Here is a 15,757-nt window from a genome sequence, read left to right on the forward strand (position 1 = left end):
TGGTGAAGGATCAAGTATGGATCCCTGCGCAAAAGGGCCACCAACTCCGACACCCTTCTAGCCAAGGTTGTAAGCTCTAACGAGCAGGGCCCTCTGATCTCTCCTGTATTGATTTGTATTGTAAGTGTACTGTCTGCCCTCATGTTGTAAAGCGCTGCGCAAACTGTTGGCGCTATATAAATCGTGTATAATAATAATAATAATAAGGTGATGGCCATCAGGAAGGCTAGCTTGCGTGACAGCAAATCTAATGGAATTTGCTTGATAGGTTCAAATGGTTGTTTCTGTAACACAGACAGCAACAAGTTCAGGTCCCAACAACACATAGGTGACCTAATGGGGGGAAGCAAACAAGTTGCCCCCTGCATAAAGGTTCAGACCAGCGAATGGGATGCTAGAGGCCTTTGGAAGAATACTGACAGGGCCGAAATCTGAACTCTGTACTCAATGCCAATCTGATTTCCACAGCTGACTGTAGAAAAGAGAGAATTCTCCCAATCACGTATTTCCGAGGATGCTATTTTCTGGGTTCACACCAAGCAATATTAGTCTTTCAGACCTTATGATAGATCTTCCTAGTGACAGCTTTTCTAGCATTCACTAGGGTAGACACCACTGGTCTTGAGATGCCACGGTCTTTTAACACCCTGGCTTCAATAGCCATGCCATCAAATTTAGAGACTGTAAATTGGGGTGGAATATAGGACCTTGAGACAATAGATGGGGCGACGTGGAAGCGTCCATGGCCCGTCTATTGTCACTCTCACAATCTCCGGGATCCAGGGCTTCTGGGCCAAGCTGGTGCCACCAGAATGGCTGGAACCCCCTCTCTCCGAATCCTGCACAACAAATGTGGAAGGAGAGGGATTGGAGGGAAAGCATCCTGTTCCAACAGATGGTGTAAGTGGAAAGCCTGTGCGGCCTGAAGAGGCCTCAGGGACCCCAAAGAGAACCAGGGGGGCTCAGTAACCTCTGTAGGAGTCAACTTAAAGGCAGAACGAACCATCTCGGTAAGAGTCTGGATTAAAAGCTTATGAGACTGAGAGACAGAAATCAACTGGATATCTACTTGTTCAGATTGCTCAGAAGCAGACTCATCCACCAGGCCCTCCACAGAATCCTGAGCTTTTAGCTCTTCCCCATCCTCAAACCATTCCTGCTCCAAACTAGGAGGCTCTGGGGAGGGGGATCTGTCATGCTTCTTGCCACCCTGCAGGGTGGAGGCAATCATGCCAGCAATCCCGTGCTCTAACCCGGCTAGGGCCGAGGATAGTTCATCCTCGGTGATAAAGGGTGAAGCGGCAGCGTTGACTGTAGGCACAATACCAGATAGGTGCAGTGGCTCAGATTTCCCAGAATCCTCTGGTCCTTCAGGGGATACAACACTAGGGATATGACTAGGTTCATCAGGAACTACTGACGACAAAGGTGGGCCCTTCCCTATAGTGTTAGTCCAGCTCCTCTTTTTTGAAGACATTTACAGTCCACAAAAATAGGGTTCATCAAGCCCCTATGCAACAGTCCCGCTAAGCATCTTCAGCCTGCCAAGCAACACCTAGTGACTCACGTGACCTGGGTAAGGAGAAATGAACCGCTGCAAATGCCTGGTTCAGAGCCTGTTATGTGTCCCACAGCTGCCTTCTGGAAGCACTGCATGCTTGGCATACACAGCTTAAATAAGCTGGCTGTGTGCTGGAACGTTCTGCGCATGCTTGCGCATGCTCGTGCGCGGTCCTGGCAAACGGGCGAGGCTGTTTTCATGTGTGATGCAAATCTTTGCGCACCCAGATAAAGTAAACAACAGCCAGACACAAGCAAAAAAGGTACACCTTGCAAACACCCATAGCTAGCCCAAAACTCCCCCGTATGGTCACCACACACAGGTGTCCGGCCTCTGTCTAGCTTGACTGATTGTTACAATCACTGGGACACCCCACAATAAGTAAATAAAGGGGTTTAACTTACCCGTCCATTGTGCAGGGCAGCTTAGAAACTAAGAGCCCAATCTTCACTCATCACAGCGGGTTCCTGTCACTTGAGGACCTTCAAGGACTGGGTACCCCTTTCATGTTTAGGGTCCACTCCCTTGGACGTGTACAATACCCTGCAGGAATGACTTAGTGCTGTGGTGTCCAGGATTCCACTGCGCAGGGTCCAGCGCCCGGAGGTCGAATTACAGGCAAAACCTGCAGGATCTTTAGTCTTCTTTGCGAGGCTCGGGTACCATTTATCTAAGCATATAGAGCCTGTGTCAATGGATCTGATCAGCCAATCCCTTGATTCGTTGTGGGACTAGAGACCTGGAGTTCAGAGAGCTCAAACAAACGTGCCCCACCACCTTGCAGACATTGGTAAAAAACTGAAGTACTTCCTGTATGAGAGGGGTTATATAGGGGATCACTTCCTGTCTAAAGACCTTTGGTCTGCCACTGTCCATTCACCTGGAGATGAAGTATAACCTAGTAGGTAATGAATATTAGCCAAACTCTGTGTCCCATAATGTGTTAAAAAGAAATGCCACTGGTTGCCCCCATTGGAAGACCATGTAACAGGTGAAAATGCAGGAGCACAGCTGGAAAGAGACAAAGCATTGTCACCCTGTAAGAGGAATTGCCTAAACAAGGACTATTATGTAAGGATTAATAGTTTTTATTTAATTGAAAGATGCATATTTAATAATATTGAAAATGACTTATTACAAAACTTTAATGAGAGTTTACTGTTTGTGAATATAGGGTGATATGGTTATAAGCCTTGGTTTTAGTATCTGAACTTGGTAAGATAAGTTAGGTTAAATGAGTTGGTTTTACACCTATCTGAATATTTTAAAGGAAGAATCCACACTAAGATGTCGGTCTGTAAATTTTGAGTCAATGCTTTTGATTTGAATGGACTTCTGAGTTGATGACTCTGAAGTCAGGACTTTAACCACTTGCTTACCGGGCACTTAAACCCCCCTCCTATCCAGACCAATTTTCAGCTTTCGGCGCTGACGCACTTTGAATGACAATTGCGCGGTCATACAACACTGTACCCAAATGAAATTTTTATCATTTTTTCACCACAAATAGAGCTTTCTTTTGGTGGTATTTGATCACCTCTGCGGTTTTTACTTTTTATTAAAAAAATTTTAAAAACTGATTTTTTTTTTAAAAAAAAGTTTATTTTTTTATATTTTGTTTTAAAAAATTTTAAACGGGTAATTTTTCTCCTTCATTGATGTACGCTGATGAGGCGGCAGTGATGGGCACTGATAGGCGGCAGTGATGGGCACTGATGGGTGGCAGTGATGGGCACTGATGGGTGGCAGTGATGGGCAGCACTGGCAGGTGGCACTGATTGGCACTACAGGTGGGCATTGATAGGTGGCACTTGTGGGCACTGATAGGTGGCACTTGTGGGCACTGTTAGGTGGCACTGTGGGCACTGTTAGGTGGCACTGTGGGCACTATTAGGTGGCACTGTGGGCACTATTAGGTGGCACTTTTATTGGGTACTGATGAGGCAGATGTGCCTCTTCCACTTGGGGACCGATGTCCCTCACATCCGATCCGGTGATCGGCTTTTTTTTCTACTCGCGCTGTCAGCGTGAGTAAAAAAAAAAAACGATTACCGATCTTTTGTTTACATCATGTGATCAGCTGTCATTGGCTGACAGCTGATCACATGGTAAGGGGCCGGGACCGGCCCCTTACACAGATCGGTGATCAGCCGAGTCTCAGTGACTCGGTGATCACAACGCGCCCGGCGCGCGCCCTGTAGGGCGCGCGCAGGGAGCGTGCACAGGGGAGGACGTCATATGACGTCCTCCCGGGAATGTAGGTCCGCGCTGTAGCCGTCATTCGGCTATAGCGCGGATGCCAGGTGGTTAAATTATAGGAGTCAAGGTTTTCTACTTTGTTCATCCTAAAGGTGGGTGAAATATTAATGCATATATGAATGACCTTCTAACCCAAAGGTATAAGGTGAAGAGCCAGCAACGTGTCCTTCCAAAAAAGCCACTTTATTACATTGAGTGGAGTGTACAAAGTACAGTGGTTTACGCTTTTTGGAAATAAGCCTTAATCAAAGCCTTGTGAAACCTCCCTGTTGATTCCCAAAGAGACAGAAGAGACTGGTGGTTTATCCATATGGCTAAGATACACCCAACAACTAAAATATTGTTTTTTTGTTGATTTGGTGTTGTGTGCTATGAGTGGGCAATGTGCTAGCATCTTCTGTCTGAACTTTAGGGTTGATTTGCAAAAGGCAAATAGACTGTGTTCTTATCTTGTGAATTCCTCAGAACTTTATAAATTTGAAGTTCTGCTGGTTTCCATCATCCAATCATGTGCAAGCAAAAATACTGTTTTTTTTTAAATTTCACATGCACCTGATTGGGTATTTTTTTTAAAGTGAAGCTTCACCACATTCACTGTGCTCTAGGGAAAATGAGTGCAAATGTACCTGCAAAGTGCACAGTTAATTTGCCTTTAGTAAATCAACCCCTATACCTTCAAAAAACCTTCATGCTGATTGTTTTGTTCCCTGTAGGGCCTAATCCACTTTAGCCGAGATAACCGGGAGTTGAATATCCTCCTCTTCCACGAAGTACTGGACTATATTTCCCGTGTAGACCGTGTTTTAAGCTTTCCTGGTGGCTCTCTTCTGCTGGCAGGACGATGCGGTGTTGGTCGTAGGACTGTCACTTCACTAGTGAGTCATATGCATGGAGCTGTACTCTTCACTCCTAAGATCTCCAGAGGATATGAGCTGAAGCAATTCAAAAATGATCTAAAGCAGGTGAGTACAGTCATTTGTCTAGGTGTAGCATACACTAGCTATCTTTGCATAATCTTATGTTGTTTTTCAGAATTTTTCATTAGTCCTCTTTGTGTGGTTTTGTAATTTCACACTCTGTCAAGATATGCCTATCTTTTTTATTTCCTGCCTCCCATGTAATTCTAATCCTGCAAATTCAAAATTCCTTTAAACTTCTATGGTTCTGTCAGTTACCCCAGGCCACAAAAGTAGAATGACATTCCCATCCAAACCAATCTGCCCTGTTCAGCAGAGCTTTAACTTAAGTTTGCGCATTTCTGTCCTTTAAGTCCTAAGATTTACATATCTCCGTCAAATGGTAAATCCAGGAGGATGACACCACTTTCTCTATAACAATGAAAGGCTAAGTTCAACCTTTTCAGAAAATAGCCTATGTAGTCAAAGGACTCCAGTGGGTATTACAAAACTGCGCAGATTTGTATAATGTTCAGTAATTTAATTGTCATACCCAGTTAGTAATCCCCACATTCTGCTTTGTTGCTGGGAAGCAAAGACCTCTAGATTCCACTTCTATAATGCTAGGGGTGAGTCTCCCAATTGATTTCGTCCTAAGAACAAGGCAGGGCGTGGGGGTTGCTAACTGGGAGTTCTTCGGCCAGGCTTCCAGGGGGCCCCAGATGACCAGCATGTATGGCAACAAAGTTATTAAACATTTTACAAGGCTGCACAGCTTTTATTACCTACTGGGGCCCATTAACTGCATAGGCTTTTTTTTTCTGGGAAGGGCAAACTTGGACTTAAAGGAATTAAATAGTATACTGTCTCCATCCCCAGTTTGCTGATTGAACAATGAGCATCAAAGTAATGAGACCATCAGCTCACTCTGCTCACTCTTCCTGCTGTAACCTTGCCCCTTGTGACCAAGCCACTGTCTTGCTTCTTTGACAGCATGTTTGCATGCAGCACACTCAATTGTCTCTTGGCACTGCCCCTTATTTAGTCTCAGTGCTGCTTTACAGGAGCTAGCAAGAAATTGATACAAGTTACACTTTGGTACTTAGGCTTTCCATATACGGAGCAAATTTCTTTCCTGCAACTGTGGGTTGCAGGAAAGAAATTCCCTTGATTCCCCTATCAAACACGTACAGTGTTGATACGAGAATCTCTTCTGCCAGGCCATTGTCTTCTCCCAGCAGGAGGGCGAGGGAAGACGCCCCCGCTGGAAGAAGACTGTGATTATCACTAGCGGCTATAGCAGCCGCTAGCAATAATCTCAAGAGAATCTGGCCAGCTGGTTGTACCCAAGTTAATCATTCGATCAACTTGATACATTCAGTCTGCTCATTAATGGTTTGAATCTTGGCTAGTTCCTGCTAAACCGTTTGAGATTCGAACCGTTTATAGCCGGCCTTGCACTAGTTGCATAAAGAAAAAATCTGTTCATCTAATACTAACATTTACAGATCAAAAAACGAAGCCAGGTGGATGACATGTCTGTCACAGTTAATTAATGCAGTGGTGTCGTAACTCCCAGTCTTCTGACTAGACAGTGGACAGCAGAACAATAGGGCCATCCTTCTGCTCACTCTGCTCTCTCTTGCATGTATTACACCTAATTGCCCCGATACTGCCTCTCTCTAACCCAGTCTGAGTGCTGATGTACAGGGATTGCAGGTGGCCAATACCAGGTTAAATTCATATACCTACACTAATACATTCAAAATTGATATAATGATTTATTAATGAATACATAGAGGAATCCATTTTTGTCTTGTATATCTGCATGGAGTTCGGCTTTGAAGACAAAAGTGGTCCAATAACACTTTTCAGACATTGACATTTCAGACCTTTCAAAGTAAGCTACTGATGAGGCGTGTCATTTAAATCGGTGTCATTTAAAGCAGCTACTCTGGCATATGAAGAATTCTTTTCATTTACTATGTAAAAATCAGACAGATTTGTACTAGTATGGTTATAGTTTACACAGCTATTTAAGGTTCTGAGCCTTCAGCCACAGCAGTTGTTTGCATTGGGCTTTCCATCTGTCTTTCACATGAATGTGTGCAATTGTCATTGCTGCCTTGATGAATTAACCAGGCTCTTTTTCTTCAGGTCATGCAGATGGCTGCAATTGAAGGGCAACAAGTAGTGCTTCTCCTTGAGGACTATCAGTTTGTCCATCCAACATTCTTAGAAATGATCAACAGCCTGCTTTCATCAGGTACTGTCAGTAGATGTTTACAAAGCAATCTGTCAGCCCTTGGCTTCAGGGTTACTGTATTCTGTTTATGGCTAAATGTATTGACACCATGTCACCACTAACTTATTATATTTGCTACTGGACTTAGTTTCAGGACTTTTTTTCTAATTAACTTTATGCAAGGACATGACTATTTAAAACATTGTGCAGTAAGGTAGTGCAACATTTCAATTTATGTTCAGTATTAAAAAATGTCTCGAAAGCATATCTATGGGCAGGAGGGGAAGGTCTGGCTTCTGGACTTCTAGACATGTCACCAAAATAATAGGGGGTTGTAGTGTCATAACTACTGAGGTTTGGCCTCTTCTACAGAGATCAGTATAGCAACAGGTAGAATCAGTGGGATTATTACAGAGGCCTGACCTCTTCTAGACATGTCACCATAGCAACAGGGGGTAGCAGTGGCATCGCAACAAAGGTCTGGCCTCTTCTAGAGGGGCCGCCTTAGCAATAGGCAGCATCTATGTAATCATTACTGCAGTCTGACCTCTTCTATACATGTCACCATAACAGGGCGTAGCAGTGTCATCACTTCAGAGGCCTGGCTCCTTCTGGTGGTGTCGCTATAGCAGCAAGTAGCATCCGTGGGGTCATTACAGAGGCCTGACCTCTTCTAGACATGTCACTATGACAACAGGAAGTGTCAGTGCTACTATGTACTGAGGCTTTACCTTTTCTAAAGGGATCTCCATAGCAACATGAAGTAGCAGTGTCATCACTACTGAGGCCTGGATTCTTCTAGAAAGGTCACTATAGCAACAGGCAGCAGCAATGTCATGACTACAGAGGTCTGACCTCTTCTAGACATGTCTTTAAAGCAACAGGGAGTTGCAGTGTCACATTATGTACAGAGGCCTGGCCTCTTCTAGAGGGGGCACCACAACAACAGGCAGCAGCAGTGTCATCAGGAAGGAAGGATTACTGGAAATGGAGCGAGTACAAAGAAGGGCAACAAAGCTAATAAAGGTTCTGGAGAATATTGGTTATGAGGAAAGGTTGCGAGCACTGAACTTATTCTCTCTGGAGAAGAGACGCTTGAGAGGGGATATGATTTCAATTTATAAATACCATACTGGTGACCCCACAATAGGGATAAAACTTTTTTGCAGAAGGGAGTTTAACAAGACACGTGGCCACTCATTAAAATTAGAAGAAAAGAGGTTTAACCTTAAACTACGTAGAGGGTTCTTTACTGTAAGAGTGGCAAGGATGTGGAATTCCCTTCCACAGGCGGTGGTCTCAGTGGGGAGCATCGATAATTTCAAGAAACTATTAGATAAGCACCTGAACGACCACAACATACATTGATATACAATGTAATACTGACATATAATCACACACATGGGTTGGACTTGATGGACTTGTGTCTTTTTTCAACCTCACCTACTATGTAACTATGTAATCACTACAGAGGCCTGACCTCTTCTGGAGGAGTCACCAAAGCAACAGGCAGCAGCAGTGTCATAACTACAGAGACCTGACTTTTTCTAGGCGTGTCACCATAATAGCTGCCAGCAGCAGTGTCACCGTTACAGAGGCCTGACCTCTTCTAGAGGGGACAGCATAGCAACAGGGAGCAGCAGTGTCATCATTAGGTACCTGGTCTCTTCCAGACATGTCATCATAGCTTTTCTTTAAAGCTGAACTCCAGCAAATGGCTAAATAAATAGATACAATACATATAAGAGAGCTGTTTTACCTGCCAAAGGGTTTGTATTTATGTCCATCCAGTCCTGAGTTCCACATTTCAGCACAGCCCTGTCTGGCAGGGCAGAAGACTAGATTTTTCTCTACTGCAGTTCAGTAACACTTACAGGTTTTGTCCCTCTGCCAGCCTGTAGTTAGACGGCTGTTGCTCAAAATTATTGGGGGGCACAAACAAACTGAAAAATTCTGAAAAATACTTTAAATAAAAACATCAATTGCAGCCTCACTGTGCCCATCAGATGCAGCCACTGTGCCCATCAGATGCAGCCACTGTGCCCATCAAATGCAGCCACTGTGCCCATCAAATGCAGGCACTGTGCCCATCAAATGCAGCCACTGTGCCCATCATATGTAGTCACTGTGCCCATCAAATACAGCCACCTTGCCAACCAAATACAGCCACTGTGCCCATCATGTGCAGCCACTGTGCCCATCATGTGCAGCCACTGTGCTCACCAAATACAGTCACTGTGCACGTCATATGCAGCCAATGTGCCAACCAAATACGGCCACTGTGCCAACCAAATACGGCCACTGTGCCCATCATATGCAGCCACTGTGCCCAGCATATGCAGCCACTGTGCCCACCAAATACAGCCACTGTGCCCATCATATTCAGCCACTGTGCCCACCAAATACAGCCACTGTGCTCATCATATGCAGCCACTGTGCCCACCAAATACAGCCACTGTGCCCATCATGTGCAGCCACTGTGGCCACCAAATACAGTCACTGTGCCCATCATATGCAGCCACTGTGCCCATCATATGCAGCCACTGTGCCCACTGACCCCCCCACTCGCACGGCTCTGGCAGCACCCCTGACCCCCCCCCGCATGCGACCACCCCACTCGTGGGGCTCGCGGCTCTGGCAGCACCCCCACATAGCTCTGACAGACCCTCTGGCACTTACCGCCAGGCAGCAGGTCCTTTCTAAGTGCACCAGAGGGGCGGCGACCTCCGCTCCAGCGCGTGTCTCCTCTGCTCCTCTTCCTAAGCGCCAGGCATCCAACAGGGTGGCCTGGCGCTTTGGCCAATCAGGAAACAGGTCTGACGCCCTGCCTCCTGATTGGCGGGGAGGAAGGTTATTGTGAAAATAGTGAATTTTAATTTGCTATCGTCACGCGATTGGGTGGGATCAGGGCACACTCTCTGCGCCCCGAGCCCACCCCTATTTTAAAGCCTATTAGAGCCTCTGGCTCTAATCAGGTGCTTCAAATAGTACCACCCTCTCCCACCCCCGCCATAGGAATCCATGCGTCTGGCGTCCTGAAAAGGGTCGGGCGCATGGATGAGGGGGCGGCGCCCGTGTGACAACAATGCAGGGGCCGCCACTGGTTAGACAGTGAAAGGAGAAGGGGCAGATTGATGAGGTAATTTCTCTTTCTCTCTGCTGTCTCAACTATCAGCATGTTCCTTGTTAGCACTTGAGCACTGCAGCAAACCTGATTGGCTTCTTGTGCTGCTTCTCCCTCTCCCAGCCTCAACTTTGCTGTACTTATATTGCAAGGGGTGGATTCATTCACTGCTTTCATTTGGAAAACAAATTTAAAGTGGAGTTCCACCTCCCAAAAAAAAAAATATTAATGTGCCTAAAAAAAAAAAAAATTTGAAGAAAAATTTTTTTTTTTTATTCACCTCTTAATGCCTGTTCCTAGGGGGTCCCTCGTAGTCTGCCTCCTTCAGCCCCTGGGCTCCTGACGTCACTTCCCTCGGCGCAGGAAGGGAGATCGCCTCTCCCCCCTCCCTCTTCTTAATCATCTGGGACACGTGACCGGTCCCAGATGATTATGGGGCCACAGCTGGGCGCCCACAGTTAAAATGCCGGCGTCACCGAGCGGAGGGGAGGACGAGCAGACTTCGATCCCCCGCATGGACCCTGGGACAGGTAAGTGTCCGATTATAAAAAGTCAGCAGCTGCAGTATTTGTAGCTGCTGACTTTTATTTATTTATTTTTTTTAAGTGGGAACCCCGCTTTAATGTTGTATAAATGAATACAAAGTTGCATTAATTTGTGCATTTCATATCCGCCTGAATTTGAATTTTATGGGAAATCTGTCAGCAAGTTGAACACCTGTTTGGTGGTGAACTGCATGCTAATTCCAGGGCATTAAAACTTCTGTTCGTCATCACTGACAGCGAGGTGATTGCCATGGAACCAGCTTGCAGGTTGTAAGACAATGGTGGTTAGAAGACAGATATTTAGTTTTATGACAGACTTTTTAAAAAATGAATGGAAGTGGAAGCAGAGCAACAGCTGTGCGAGTTTCATTTTACTAAGCATCATGTTCTTGTGAAGTTAACAGCTGCTGAATTAGGCTTGTGGCAGGCTCACTTTGTTTTAATTACCTACCCAAGCCATTCACTTGCATGCAATATGAAAGGTGATGGGGTGAATATTTACAACTAGACTATTAAAGCTGATTTAAGCGAGAGTAGTGTGGGATAGGCCAAAGCAGGCACTTCTGGTATCTGCCAGAAGGAGTGGTGTGACTTAGATATCAAAGTATATGTAAACCCTCACCTTGTAAAACAGCACATTCAGTTTAAAATAGAAATGAAAGGCAAAACATTTGTGAAATGATAGAAAAAATATTTTAAATGTTTTGTTTTATTTCTCAAACATCACAGGACACAGAGCCACAGTAATTACTGATGGGTTATATAGGGTATCACTGGTGATTGGACACTGGCACACTCTATCAGGAAGTTCAACCCCCTATATAATCCCTCCCCTTGCAGGGATACCTCAGTTTTTACGCCAGTGTCTTAGGTGATGGACGTGTAAAGATGTCCTGTGCTGAGCTCCAAAGGGAATATCCTATATCCTATACTGGGGCAAGCCAGGCAGACCGGATCCATTCAAAGTGTCCTTTCTAGGCCGAATTGGATGGTACCCGGGCCTTGTGTCCGAAGAAACGAGGTGTTACCTGTAATGCTTCTCTTTTTAGAGAGCTGGACCCCGCATATTAGAAAATGGTTTTCTAGCCTAATTTCTAGCCGGGTGCTTTACGGGCCCAGAACTGCAGGATCCCCCTATTCGTAGGGGGCCCCAGTCTCTGACGGTTTTTTCAAACGGAGCCCACCGTGAGAGGTGAAGATTGGGTCTGTGTAAACTGAACCCTGCGGCTGGATAAGGTAAGAGGAGATTCCACAGAATTTTCTAATTCTAGTAGGTTTCTCCTTTAAGGTAAATGCATGCTATGCCTATTGTGACCACCGGGGGCTGCCAAGTGCACAAACCTTCACATGCTGGATTGTCTGCTTCAGTGTTTATGCTGCACATGTTTTTCACAGCGTCTCAGGCTGGCTGCAAAGGTAGGATGGAAGGGGGGATTTCTCATGTTTGAATGTTCCCCCCCAGGCTAGAGAGAGGCCACAGGGGTCTAGAAGGTGGTTATACCGCTCGGGCACCGCTGCCTCGGCCGCCATTTCCGACCATTGCCGTTTAGGCAGGTCTTCACTACCAGCTTCTCTCCCTCCTCCCCCTTCCCCAGCCTTCCTCCATAGTATTTCAGGAGAGTCGGCAAGCGCGGGAAGCGCTTGTTTTTTTTCAAAATTCGAGGGGGGGGGGGGGGGGGCGGGACGTCAGCACAGGTGCTTAGACTCCCACTCAGGCCAGCTGCAGGCTATTAAGGCACTCTGTACAGGTGCACACAGCCTTTGGAGAGACACAGAGGTGACGGTCGCATGTAAGGTGGGACACAGGCATTCTCCTAGGCAGCATTTACTGAAGTAACACCAGACTGAGCATTGGGTAGCAAGGCTTTTAGCCAGACTACATCGCTCAGCAGTCAGTGTTCATTTATATACCTCACACCTTGTTGCTTTGCACTATGGGTAAAAGAGGTTCAAGCACCCCAACAGAGACACTAGGGGATCTCGTTCAGGTTCTGAGGGCCCCCTGTCAGCAGCATCCTCCCCCCCTGATGGGCCAGGGACGGCTAGCCACTTCAGCCCCTGTATACATTACACAAGAGGTTTTTTCCTCAACCATTAATGGTCTAGAGCAGTGGTTCTCAACTCCAGCCCTCAGGACCCACCAACAGGCCAGGTTTGCAAGATAACTGAAATATATCACAGGTGATCTCCTTTGCTGCTCAGTGATTGCAGTATTCTAGTCTGCATCTCCCCAAGGTAATACTTAAAATCTGGCCTGTTGGTGGGTCCCGAGGACTGGAGTTGAGAACCACTGGTCTAGAGGAAAGATTAATGGCTGTGATTACGTCTTCACTCAGTAGAAGAAAACGCACTAGGCCTTCCTCTGTTCCCCAAGACCCTCAGGAAGAGGAGTTCTGGGATAAAGGAGATGAATCCCTTTCAGAGGATCGGGATGGGACGGATGATTCCTCTTCGGAGGAATCATGTGGAGTGGGGCCCTCTGCGACTTCCCAAGAGGAGAAAATCTTAGTGCAGATCCTTACTGGATTGGTCCGCTCCACATTTAAGTTGCCCATACCTGAAACTGCTAAAGAATTCTCTTCTGCTTTGGGGTCACTGAAACCTTTCCAAGCAGCACAGGCTTTTCCTGTTCATAATTTACTTGAAAAGCTCATTTATTCTGAGTGGGATCACCCAGACAAACGTTTTTTTCCACCGAGAAAGTTTTCAACACTTTATCCGATGGAAGAAAAGTTTATTAAAATGTGGGGAATACCGGCCATTGATGCCGCCATTTCCTCCGTAAATAATAGTCTGACTTGTCCTGTAGACAATGCTCAAATGCTCAGGGATCCTGTAGATAAAAAGATGGAATCCCTATTGAAGGATGTTTTTTCCTTAGCAGGTTCAGTGGCTCAACCTGCGGTAGCAGCGATTGGAGTCTGTCAATACTTAAGAGACCATGTTAAGCAGGTCATCAAAGTACTACCTGAACAACAGGCCCAGGGGTTTGCTAACCTTCCAGCGGCCTTATGCTTTGTGGTTGACGCCATTAGAGATTCTATCGTGCAAACCTCCCGTCTTTCACTGGGGTTGGTGCATATACGTAGAATCCTATGGTTGAAAAATTGGTCAGCCGAAGCACCATGTAAGAAGCTGCTGGCTGGGCTTCTATTTCGTGGTGCAAGGTTGTTTGGAGAAGACTTGGATAACTATATCAAGAGAATCTCTTGTGGGAAAAGCACTCTCTTACCTGTCAAAAAGAAGAGTAAGCGTCTCTCTTTCAAACGGACTCTTTCCCCAGCGCCGGGGGCTTCAGCCTCCAGGCAGTCTCGACGGCCGCCTCCATCTGGGTCCAGAGACAAGAGTCAACCCCAGGGACAAAAGTAGTCCTGGGGGAAGAAGCCTAATAGGCAAAACACTAAGACCTCTGCATGAGGGGGCGCCCCCGCACACTCGAGTGGGGGGAAGACTGCAACAGTTCTCAGGGCTCTGGCAGGAAGATTTCCAGGACAGATGGGTAATCTCCACGGTAACCTTAGGGTACAAGCTGGAGTTTCAGGAATTTCCTCTCCTCGGTTCCTCAGATCAAGTGTCCCCAGAGACCCAGAGAAGAAGCAGTCGCTCCTTCTAGCTTTAGAGCGACTTTTGTCGCAGGAGGTCATTATGATAGTTCCCGCAAAGGACCAGGGATTGGGCTTCTATTCCAACCTTTTTACGGTCCAAAAGCCAAATGGGGATGTCAGACCCATTCTGGATTTAAGGGATCTGAACCGATTCCTAAGGATTCAATCCTTCCGCATGGAATCAATTCGGACAGTAGTTCCCACCCTGCAGGGAGGAGAATTTCTGGCATCGATAGACATCAGAGATGCATATCTGCATGTGCCCATTTTTCCTGCTCATCAGAAGTTTCTGCGCTTCGAGGTAGGAGGGCGCCATTTCCAGTTTGTGGCTCTGCCTTTCGGGATAGCCACTGCACCGAGTGTTCACAAAGATCTTGGCTCCTCCTCTGGCCAGATTAAGGGCTCAGGGTATAGCTGTCATAGCATACCTAGACGACCTGCTCTTGATAGACCGGTCGGTAGCCTCTTTGAATGGAAACTTGAGGACCACAGTCAGGTATCTAGAACATCTGGGTTGGATCCTCAACCTAGAAAAGTCTTTCCTAAAACCAGTAAGAAGACTGGAGTATTTAGGTCTGATTATAGATACAAGCCAGGAGAAAATATTTCCACCCAGGCAAAGATCGCTGCTTTAAGAGAGCTGATTCTGGCAGTCAGGACCAAGAAGGGTCCCTCTGTCCGCCTTTGTATGAGGCTACTAGGGAAGATGGTGGCTTCATTCGAAGCAGTTCCCTATGCTCAGTTTCATTCAAGAATGCTGCAACACAGTATTCTGTCGACCTGGAACAAGAAGGTTCATGCATTAGACTTTCCGATGCACCTGTTGCATGCGGTGCGTCAGAGCCTCAATTGGTGGCTCATACCCGAAAACCTGCAGAATGGGAAATCCTTTCTACCGGTTACCTGGATGGTGGTAACAACAGATGCCTGTCTGTCAGGTTGGGGAGCAGTTCTGGAACAGTCTGCGGTTCAGGGGATATGGTCCAAGACCGAGAGGACCTTACCCATCAACATTCTAGAGATCCGGGCGATATATCTAGCCCTAACAGCCTGGACTATCAGGCTACAGGGTTGTCCGGTCAGGATCCAGTCCGACAATGCCACAGCAGTGGCTTATGTCAATCATCAGGGAGGCACCCGGAGCCGAGCTGCTCAAAAAGAGGTGAACCAGATCTTAGTCTGGGCAGAGATGCATGTGCCATGCATATCGGCAGTTTTCATCCCGGGAATAGAGAACTGGCAGGCGGACTATCTAAGTCGCCAGCAGTTACTTCCAGGGGATTGGTCTCTGCATCCCGATGTCTTTTGGGCCATATGCCAAAGAGGGGGGTTTCCAGATGTAGATCTCTTTGCATCCCGATTCAACAAAAAGATAGACAGATTTGTGGCAAGGACAAAAGATCCTCTTGCATGCGGGACGGATGCGTTGGTGATTCCGTGGCATCAGTGCTCACTGATTTACGCATTCTCGCCTATTCTGCTACTACCACGACTCCTTCGCAGGATCAGGCAGGAAAGGAAG

General features: G+C 46.5%; 1 protein-coding gene across 3 annotated transcripts in view; it reads left to right on the forward strand.

The window, feature by feature from the left end:
- Nucleotides 1-15,757, forward strand: part of DYNC2H1 (dynein cytoplasmic 2 heavy chain 1) — a 669,732-nt gene that overhangs the window by 204,197 nt on the left and 449,778 nt on the right. For all 3 annotated transcript variants that reach the window (XM_073613106.1, XM_073613107.1, XM_073613108.1), the window contains exons 49-50: nt 4,534-4,782; nt 6,874-6,982. In XM_073613106.1, the coding sequence (XP_073469207.1) occupies nt 4,534-4,782; nt 6,874-6,982 (358 nt within the window). The remainder of the gene's footprint in view (nt 1-4,533; nt 4,783-6,873; nt 6,983-15,757) is intronic.

This window comes from Aquarana catesbeiana, linkage group LG02 (genome assembly GCF_042186555.1).
Source record: "Aquarana catesbeiana isolate 2022-GZ linkage group LG02, ASM4218655v1, whole genome shotgun sequence".
NCBI lineage: Eukaryota > Metazoa > Chordata > Amphibia > Anura > Ranidae > Aquarana > Aquarana catesbeiana.